The sequence below is a fragment of the Tachypleus tridentatus genome, chromosome 6 (genome assembly GCF_004210375.1).
Source record: "Tachypleus tridentatus isolate NWPU-2018 chromosome 6, ASM421037v1, whole genome shotgun sequence".
Classification (NCBI taxonomy): Eukaryota; Metazoa; Arthropoda; class Merostomata; order Xiphosura; family Limulidae; genus Tachypleus; species Tachypleus tridentatus.
In genome coordinates this window covers 155,575,672-155,586,808 of record NC_134830.1, presented here as the reverse complement: position 1 = coordinate 155,586,808, position 11,137 = coordinate 155,575,672, and the positions used below count along the sequence as shown (strand labels likewise).

At 30.9% G+C, this 11,137-nt stretch overlaps 1 protein-coding gene and 1 long non-coding RNA gene across 2 annotated transcripts; one reads left to right on the top strand and one right to left on the bottom strand.

Annotated features, from left to right (window-relative positions):
* The first annotated feature begins 600 nt into the window (after window positions 1-600).
* On the top strand, window positions 601-10,124 carry LOC143254213 (uncharacterized). Its single transcript, XR_013030103.1, has 3 exons — window positions 601-917; window positions 5,815-6,416; window positions 8,320-10,124. It is a non-coding gene; the product is annotated as an uncharacterized LOC143254213 (long non-coding RNA).
* Window positions 6,410-7,735, bottom strand: LOC143254193 (uncharacterized). The gene is made up of 2 exons (XM_076508989.1): window positions 7,663-7,735; window positions 6,410-6,970 (listed from the first exon to the last, which is right to left on the bottom strand). Exons 1-2 carry the CDS (start codon window positions 7,678-7,680, stop codon window positions 6,572-6,574), a joined length of 417 nt encoding a protein of 138 aa, XP_076365104.1. The 5' UTR covers window positions 7,681-7,735; the 3' UTR covers window positions 6,410-6,571.
* Window positions 10,125-11,137: the final 1,013 nt, after the last annotated feature.

Here is an 11,137-nt window from a genome sequence, read left to right as displayed (position 1 = left end):
AAACTTTAGAAAGCTTGAATAACAGAGAACACTTTTCGTCTATTCATTTCAAAGTGGATAGTGGTATACATAAAAGAGAAAGAGAAGGGTAGAACTGCTTTTGTGTTACTTTCAGAATGTACTTTTGTTTATGTAATGCTTCTTCAACATTCAAGAGATTAATGAACGTTGTATTATCAGATCTACAAGATTCAGAATGTTTCTGTTACTTAGATGATGTTATAGTGTTTGCTGCGGTTATGGAAGAAAACTTAGAAATATTAAAACGTGTATTTGATAGATTACGAGAAGGAACTTCAAATATTAAACAAAAGAAAAATGTTGAGGTCGAATCTGATTACTCAAATAAACTAGATTTATCTTATGATGACGAAGATACAAGTGAAACCGAGATAGAAAATTAAAATTTAGATCACGTTGATACCATATTAGATGATGGAAGTGTTGACACAGCGTGTCAAGTGACGTCATGGTTTCTGTACCCAAGTACAGTATGTCAAGAACATCTATAACGAGGTAAGCTGATACTGTTACTGATTGATGATTATAGCGTAAGACCACATGGTCCTGATCAACTCAACCAGAAGTAATTCTTACTTTTACAAGAAGACGAGTGAAGTGCTATTGACAAGTAGCTGTACCTTGAATAAAAAATGACATTAATAGAGTTAAAGCTAGCTCTAGTTACGAAACTTGTGCTGTGCTACAAGCTCTTAACAATATGTTAAGCCATATGCGTAGCTGTAATTAGAACTACGTAGACAATATAGTATGTGTATGAACACTGCTCTATAGTTCTATAAATATGTATGTGTGGTTATAAGACACTTGTCTTTATATGTTTTAGTAGTTGACATATGAGTTGGTTTAATTCGGTGATTATTCTATGGATGAGTGTTAAGAGATCGGCACAGAATGTGAGTATTGTATCACTAGAAAGTAAGACGGGCATGATTTTTATTTAAGAAGGTTTTTATATTATCAAGACATAAGTGGGTAATTGTTGAAAATATACCGTTTCCACAGTACGTTCGATTAATAGTTTGATTACGATAAGAATTAATATTGTTCAAGTAAGTAGTCGTGTTAGTTTCGATGATAGAGGTTCGGAAAATGTGTGTGTGTTTTTTCTTATAGCAAAACTACACCGGGCTATCTGCTGAGCCCACCGAGGGAAATCGAACCCCTGATTTTAGTGTTGTAAATCCATAGACATACCGCTGTGCTACCGGGTGGCGGTTTGGAAAAAAAGACGCAATGTTGTGTGACAAACTACGGAACAGCGATCCTATATTTAGTAAGGATCTTACAGGAAGGATTAATTAAGATCTTTTAGACCTACGTTAGACGATATCTCATTAAGAAAGAAGATTTTTTATTAGATTTAAAGGATATTAACGATAACTTTCCGACTTCTGATCGCATTCCACAAAAACGTTGTTTAAGAGACGCTGGGGGAAATGTTTTGAAATTTTATGTCGAAAAGTAACCATGGACGATTTATGTGAATTAAACAGAAAATAAAACATCAAAGACAAATATCTATAGAAATAGTTAATTTAAAGCGCCACTAAAATGAACTCATTAAATCAGACACTTGAATTACATGAGCACGAAATTAAAAAAGTGTCCCAAGCTCCAGTAAACATTACTACCACTTTGATACAAATCAAAATAAGTCCGTCTGAGCTTCAAAAAGCAGGATCTGAAATGTTAGTTTTCAACTATAGTATTCAGAATAACTGAAAACGATTATCATTTACAGTTGGAAGTAGTGGGATTGAGTTATCTAAGTGAGTACAAGTATTGTATGAAGGTGTAAACAGAAAGTGTAAAAGTTTCAAATTGTATAGGACTATGTCCTTACCCTTACACTTAACCTTAAACCATTCGTTAATTCTAACTGTGGAAATAACAGAGGAATATATGCTGAAATATGTAGAAGGTCCACTTAGAGTATGTGACCCTGAACTATGTAAAAATAGAATAATTATCACTAAACAATTTTTTTTTTTACAATATTTAGACACCATGAACTTGGTTATATTAGATGTAAAATAAAAACATGCCTTGTCAATACTATGTCCTAAATAAAATATAAATCGGTTTCATTATCGAATTGAAGTAATTAAATTAAAGAATAGTGGATATCTCAGATTGGTTAGAACTGCCACTGCTTTCATTTCTCAAAATAAAAAATAGATGGGCAGATTTTATGGTATCTAATAATAAACTGAGTATGTGACCCTGAACTGTGTAAAAATATAATAATTTTATTTTCACAAAATTAAGACACCAGAAACTTCATTATTTTATATGTTAAAAATGAACTTACCTTATTGATATTAAATTAAATATCAATCGGTTTGAGTATCTAACTGATGTAATTAAATTAAGGAATAGTGGATATCTCAGATTGGTTAGAACTTGTTCTACTCATATCCCATGAATTACATTATCCTATAGTTTTAAAAGTAAAACTAAATACACAGGAAATCTGTTAAATATCAGAGTAACCGACGGGCAATAACTATTGACCATAAAAGAGTTACAGTTAACAGTTACAGTTAAATGTAGATTTAAATCTGAAAGGACTGTCAAACATATAAGATAAGATCTGAAACTTGCCCTGTTCGAGAGCTGGGTAAAGTATTAACAAATTTCAACAGCATGTGCACCACGTGAGAGCAACAGCAGAAAGAAGAAGGTTAGATAAGTGGAAGTTTACTGATTGAGTGATGATAACATTATGTTTTTTTGTAGTAATGCTATTAAGTACGGTGCTATATACAGTACGTGAAAGATTTGCTTTATTGATATTTTGAAAGTTAGATGGGCTGTGTAAATACAAAAATAATACCATAATAGGGCCAGTTAACAACAGAAGGTTGTTTAACTCAGAGGCTACTGTTGTAATTGAATTATTTGACGATAGCCCATCTAATTTTGATGTAGAGTGATTTATGGGAGTAATTCATGTTAATATTAAATTGATAACTAACTGGAGAGGTTAGTTAATCATAAAATAAATATACAGATCAAAATTAATAAAATTTTATTATACCAAAATGAAAATTTCAATAACCGGTATATAAGGACAATATTAATTTGCCGCAGACGATAACAAAAGAAGTTATCAATTATTTCCATAAAACAGTTAATCAGTGACAGATAAAAGAAAATCTACATTACGATAATGTTTTCAAGTTGAAAAAATGTGAGCGAAGAAGTTTTAACTTATATATCGAAATGCGTGTAATACAGTGAAGTGCGCGAGTAGTTACAACGTTCCAGTCCGAGAAGACATTTCCTGTGTGAGTTCTAAGAAGAGACCTGGGAATAACTAGCAGTAGAAGTGAGAAGAATGAAGACGTATCTTGATTGTTACAGATAGTGCACAATTTAATATATTAATTAAACGTAATACAACATAAAGTACACCTATATTAAACTATTTCTTCTTAATTTGGGGCCCAGCATGGCCAGGTGGGTTTAGACGTTAGTCTCGTAATCTGTGGGTTGTGGGTTTGAATCCCAGTCGCACCAAATATGCTCGCACTCTCAACCGTGGGGACGTTATAATGTGACGTTAAATTCCACTATTCGTTGGAAAAAGAGTAGTCCAAGAGTTGGCGACGGGTGGTCAAGACTAACTGCCTTCCTTCTAGTCTTTCACTGCTAATTCATGGACGGTTAGCGCAGATAGCCCTTGAATAGCTTTGCGCGAAATTCAACACAAACAAACAAACTTCTTAGTTTGGAGTTCCTTTTATAATGAAGTATTATATAGGTAAAGAATATTATGTCTAAAATTTAGTATCATTCAATGTGTTTACTAACTATTACTATGTTTGTGAACAACTTTATAATGAATACATGGTATATGTATATAAATATTTATTATTAACAGAAGATTGATATTTGTGATTAATGTAAGATGTAAGGATGGAAAGAAAGAGCTTTCGCGATGAGATCTTTATCAGAAATATAATTCTTTTTTAAACAGGTAGGAGTGAGGCATCGATAAATATTTTAGAAGCCTCGTATTATGTTGGTTAATAATGAGATGTGTGATACAGGATACAGTGAAGTGTGAGAACACACGAGCATAGAACAATGATGATTAGAGAACAACAATGATTCTATAAAACGTGTTGAGAAAGTTTCCGCTGATCCTTTAGCGTTTAGTTTGTAATTACTCGACTCTTTGCAAGGTTAGTAAAGGGTTATGGAAACAATGGATCCTCCATTAATGAGTGGAACAAAGAAGAAACTGACAGTTTGACACAACTACAATATGAGATAAAGTTGCAAAGATTGATTACTAACAACTTTAAAACTTCCTCAAATATAAACAGCTGGCTTATTGATCATATATCAATAATAAGAATGTGAGTACTGATACAAGATCAATCTCAGGGTCAAATATCTGACCATGTACTAATATTTTTTCTAGAACATTTCTTTTTCGAATTATCAACAATCGATATAAATACTACGAGAATTATTTATTCTAGAACGGATTAACGAAAGTTTTGTTTTAACTATAAATTACACTTTGTTTCTTACTTTATTCACTTTATTGTCTCTGCTTTCTATTACGAAAAAAATCAAACAAAAATTAAAGCAAAGTTTTTTATTTAAAATTTAGTTTGCAGTGATTTCAAGTATATATTTTTTCTTGCACAATATAACCTTCGGGTTTATTGAATGAAGGTAAGATTTTAGAACCTCATTTCTATCGCCAATAATCCAGATCCCAATAAACTGTAAAAATAAAAACATATGTAAAGTTTCATATAAGTTGAGTTAAAAGTACAAAGTTTAGTAAAGTAAATCGTTTAGCCTAACTTCTATTAAAATTGTAATGGAAATAATAAATTATTAATTAATTTAGTGAATTTAGTCTACATAAACGTTATTGTACTAATGTTGTGACAGATACCTCTCGAGGATCTTGGTGAGAAATTCAACATAATTCCTCCTGTTTGTTGTCTATGTGATACGAACATTTTTCACACCGCTGCTTTACTGGGAATTGTTTTATACTAAAATTTCACCTTTCTAAGAATTATGTTAAAACTTTATATTTCACTAACAATGTCCCAAAATAACACCAGGTCTCTTAACGTTAGAAATTAATATTGGTCTAATTATCTCATATTATTCTGCCTAGAGAAGCGCCACTTCTCATATTCGAATGATACCATGCAACAAATACAACTGTTTTTCGCTGGTTTTACAGTTAAACCGATAATTAACTTATAGAATAAACTATAGAACAATTACCACTGTCATCATCTTCATTAGACTGCAATAAGGGAAAATACGTTGACATCAGCTGAAGGTTAGTTGGTCATGATAACAATATTCTTCAAATTTACAAATTTTATCATGTGTAATTATGACGCAATCACACTGAAAGCCATAGCTCTGAATTACGAAACCGTTTTAACAGAAATTGTTACTAATTGCTTTTAAATTATACAATGTCATAATGACGATTATTGTACATTATTACCTTCATATCGCGTTTAGAAATAGCCTAGATCTCACGCACATTGTCATATTACGACTATTAATAAGTGGAAATATCTTGAGTTCATCAGTACTCATGTAAGAAGATTGAAAAAAAAGAAATGAGGAACATACAAAGTAATTGTCGTTTTGTATTAACAGATCGGAAATCCATAATTAAGTTACATTTCTCTTTTGCTTGTTTCCTCTAAATTACTTAAGTTCTCCATTTACAAAACATTGTTAAGCATTACTGCTAGCATTGAAATATTCATTTACGGATCATGTTAATAACAGTTTTCTACCTGAACTTCACAATAATGCTATCTGCATCTTGTATACTACATGGAGACCTTTGACAGAAAATATCATATACTGACCTCAAGAAAACGGTAAAACAACGGTAAGACTATTAAAATGTACTTTTTTGTTTAGAAAATTTAGTATAAAACGTTCAAAGTTACCGCATTCCTGTGTTTTTATTAATTAATAGTTAAATTAATTTCTATATACATATAGTTAAATATCTGTATGAATATAATACTTATAATAACAGTCTAGTGTAAAACAATGGGTCTGTCTGTAAACGTAATTTTTTGACGAGTTGACCGACCCAGACCCAACATAAAATGTTAATTTAATATTCCGAAATCAAATTCATATCAAATTTTCCAAAATGTATATATTTCCATATATTTTGTATATATTAATTCTTGGGTTGTTACTGCAGGAACTTTCGTAAATAATGTTCGACGGAACATTAATGTGTCTGAACAAGTCACACTAATATTCTCAGTGATGTCGAGAAAACCCACTTGTAGAAAAAATATATATGCAAAAACGGCTCGTTTGGGTTGAGAAAATATTTTACACAGAAGAGCGAACACACGAGCCGAGAGGTATGACATGGTGGTTAAATTGATTAACTTTATTATTAGAGAAGTGAAACTTTGAGACGTTTTCGTATTTAAATGTTGATGTACTAACTTATTTATACTAACTTGAACATCGAAATTAAGTGAGCTCTTACCAATTACCCTCCACCAATACGATCTTATGCGTCCAAATGTAGACTCTCATTCATTCTTAGCTCACTATCGAATCTTGTTACACTTCCTCTTGCTGTTTTTACACTCTTAAGTGATTGTCTTGCTCTTCGTGTTCCTCTTCGTAACCCACCTCTTAAGTTAGAGCCACTATCAAAACCCAAATGTAAGCTTGTGTCTCTTCCAAACATATTCTTCTTGTATTTTCCATTTCCATCACGTTTTCTGAAACCTGGTTTCTTCTCAAAAGCACTTTTATTCCAACGTATGTCAAGAGCTCTCCTATTTCCCCCTATATCTCCGTAACGACAATAACCATTGTGGATGTTTCGGGTTATTTTGTTACTTCCATTTTCAGCGTAACATCCTAGAGTGTAGACCGTAATCACAAGAAGTAGAATGAAATTCTGTAAAAAAATAAATATTTTTTTATGAAACTATGACCATTAAAAAAACAAACTACTTGTTTCTTCTGTATGGAAATTCTGTAGACTCAAAGTTCACAGAGACAAACAGTCACACAAACACACATAAACTTGTACGATGTAAATTAGCTTATCCTATAACTTTCCCCATAAAGTTTCAATATTTTATTGCGAAATGTTCATACATAGAACAGATTAAGTATAAAATAAATGGCATTATTCATGTTAAGTCTAAATCGTTTAGCCTAATTTGTATTAATAACTCTAATAGAAATGACTGATTAATTTTGTGAATCTAGTCAACATAAAGATTATTTTACTGGTGTTGTGACAGATTCTGCTCGAGGATCTTGGTGAGAAATTCAACATAATTTTCTTGTTTGTTGTTTTATATCATGAGAATGTTGGTCACAGTATGTTTTTACGGGAAATTCTGTTACACTGAAATTGAATACCTTTCTAACAATTACGTTATCAATTTATATTTAACTAAAAATGTAATGAGATCAGGTCACTAATGAACAGAAATTAATTTTGGTCTATTTATCTTATATTATTTTTCCACTTCTCATACTGGAATGATACCATGCTACAAATAAAACTATTTGTTTCCGGTGAGTTGTGCTCGAGTTTGACCGATAAGTATCTTTCTGAATAAGCTGTAAAACACTTACCACTTGCCTCATTTTCATTAGACTGCAATAACCTAAAAGATGTTGATATCAGCTGTAAGTTAGTTTGTTATGTTAATAATGTTCACCATATTTACGAACTTATATAATGTATTGTTATCACGCAATCATTGTGAAGGCCAGAGCTCTGAGTTACGAAACTGTGAAAACTCAGATTACTACTTACTTTTTTTAAATTATACAAAGGTCATACTTTATAGTTGTTTTTTCTTCAGATGTATTGACAAACGAATTTAAATCTCAAATCAACGCTACAATTTTATATAAATGTTTTTAGTTTTCTTTCTGATACTGATGTATTTTCAAAGTACGATATCGTGTTGAATAAGCCTGATGGGGTTTATATAACTTCGTCAAAAGTAAAATACAGAGTTATTTGTTTCCCTTTGTTACAATCTAATTTATTTTACGTAAAAACTTTAATTTGTTTATTTTTATTTTACACATTATTATTATTTATATGTTTGTCACACTCCAAACGAGTTTAGGTTAGGTACAGTTACGTTATGTTATGTGAAACTTTCTAACTGAGTTTATTTAAGGCTTTTTAGGTGAAAATTCAACGTTTTATTTAAGTTATACGTTATACGGTGCGTCCAATAATTACTTCTTAATGTTTTATTGTTCTTTGTTTCACAGTACAGACAACTGAATTGCTGGAATAGACTGGAATTGCTAAAAGTGAAAAATCTATAAATATAAGTTTTGATTTTTTAAAATTTTCTGAAATCATGATTTCATTTGATGAATATTTCCTATCAAAGATTGAGGAATGTAGTGCCATCTGGTGGGATTTAAACAGTTAAAAAAAACTTTTTTGTGTATGTGCCTGTCGACAAATGAGATTTTGATTTAAAATTATGATAAAATCCCATCTAATAATGATTTCTGACTGTGGATGATGGTAAAGCACAAACAGTGAACTTAATTAGTCTTACCGCCACTGATTTAATTTCTAAAAATAAACAAAGGTGGGCAGATGTCATGGTATCTTCTAAAAAAAATGTATTATCAAAGAAAGCTTCGACTGTCACCAATCCTACTTCATATCCCATAAACTCACTTTGAGGATTGGCTAATTAAATATTAAAATTGATCTATTAATGTTACGTGAGTGTTTGGCCCAATAATTTGTGATTTAGATTATGTGATTTTTGAACAAAATAATGATGAGTTAATAAATAACTTGCTGCCTGATCAAAAAATGGAAACGATTCCTGAAGCATTTGTGAATAACATAATAACCAGACACGGTCAGTACATACTGACGGATAGAGATAGTAACTTCGTTTCCAAGATAGTAAAAGACAGTAATCAATTGTTAGGTATCCAGAAAACAGAAACAACTTCGGAATGCAGACAGCCCATTGTTTGTGCTTATGCTGAAAAGTCACCTATACATTGTTTTAATACCTTTGAAATAAAGATCAATATGTTGGTTTGTTTCATATTGTTTGTTTATGATAAGTATATTTGTGTTGTATTGTTTGTTTGTGATAAATAGACTTGGATTACATTGTTTATAACAAGTAAATTTGCATTGTATTGTTTGTTATAACAATTAGATTTGTTTGCTGTTGTTTGCTCATGACTGGTGGATTCGTTTTTTGTTTGTTTATAACTGGTACATTTTTATAATGTTGTTTGTTTATAATAATTATAAAGAATTAAAGATAATAAAGACCAAAACAAGCCTAAAAGTAATAACTTACGTCGGGTCGTTTTACTTGGGGTAAAATGAAGCTTTTTATATTCATTATTCATATTAATGTTATGATTATTAATACCCCAGCGTTTTTCTGCTCAATTCTGATAGCTTATAACGTTCAGACTTCGAAACCCACAATAGGTGGAACACAGGTAGATATTATGTAAACACTTTACATATAACGGCAAACAAAAGCAGCATAAGCTTCTTACATCTTCACAAAGAAATAAAGATAATTTGCTCCATAATATTTCTTTAAAAAATTCGAAAACTAAATTGCATATCTTTGTGCCTATTGTTCAGAAGCAATGAGAAAATATTTCCATTTCTCATGGTACTAACAGTATTTGTTTAATCACTTAGATAAGCACTCCAGTTGCTTAATTAATTATCTCAGTTTCGTCTCAACTTGTTTTCGTGAGTTGTGTAGTTAGAACAAGTTGTCATTGACGTAGCTATGACATGCCACAGAGGAAATAAATAAAGAAAAAACCTCCAATACGCCAGGGTCGAACTTATTGAAACGTACAAATAGTTTTAAATAAGTTTTCAAGCCTTTAGATAATCAACTCGGTGATTTAGCAACTTTTTCACTCTGAAATATTTATTTAAAAAAACAAACATGATTTTTCACTAAGTTTTGAAAAATAAACAAACGAAAATTTAATCATGTCATTGCTGTTATTCCACTCCAGTATACATTAAACACATTTCTTCTCAGCTTTCAAACGCATGCATTTTAATATCCATTACTACAAGTGTCTTTTTGGAGCAACCACATTAGTGTTTATAAAATATCATTTACATCGGAGAAGTTTATTTTCTTAATTTCCATATTATTTTCATTTTGAGAATAAGCAGAAAAATAAGAAATGTTTCGTTTTCTCAATAATAGTTTGTTGTTTGGAATTAACCAGAAGATACACAATAAGCTATCTGTGCTCTGCCAAATACATTTATTGAAAACTGTTTTTTAGTGGTGTGAGTCTGCAGAGATACCGGTGTGCCACTTGGGTTGGAATTAGACAAACGATAATAAAGAATAAATTGACACTTCTAAATAAACCAAAAAGTGTTCACTCAGATGTGTCAATTTATTCTTTTATTTGTCAGTTTTATTAACTTATCTTCTTTTTAAGCTAGGAAAAGAAAATCAGTATCTAACTTCTACAATAATAAAATTAACAAGAATAATCTCTTTGACCCCAAAATAATCTCCCACTAATAAAAACATCCATCAGTATAATGTTTAGAACAGGTAACAAGAATAAAACAGACATATATATCCAAACACTAAAAATAATCTATATTTAATATTCATAAAGTACTATACTATTTTGCCTCAGTGTGACCAGAATTCTTGACCTTTCACACGAAAGATTCATCCCTCTGGAACTCATATTCACTTTTTTAAAGTAACTCACGAAATCGTATATACAAATGTTTTATGTTGAAATATAATCTGAAAACTCAAGACATTTGGGTTATGTGGTTAGTGTTGCTCGAAACATTTAAAAACAATCTTTATTGATGTTACTTTAGACACGAAGTTTTCAGCATCTCGTTTGCGTTGAAGGGTCAAATACTTTTAGACGTTTTGAACAATGTCAAGGGCCTGGAGTGAACTAGGAAGTTCTGAGTAGAAGTGTATGTGTCATAACTGATATCTTACTAAACAACTTGTTTTGAGTTTCGATTTCGTTCAAAATAACATCTTGGCACTGAGTAAAACCTTTACTTTTAATTTCG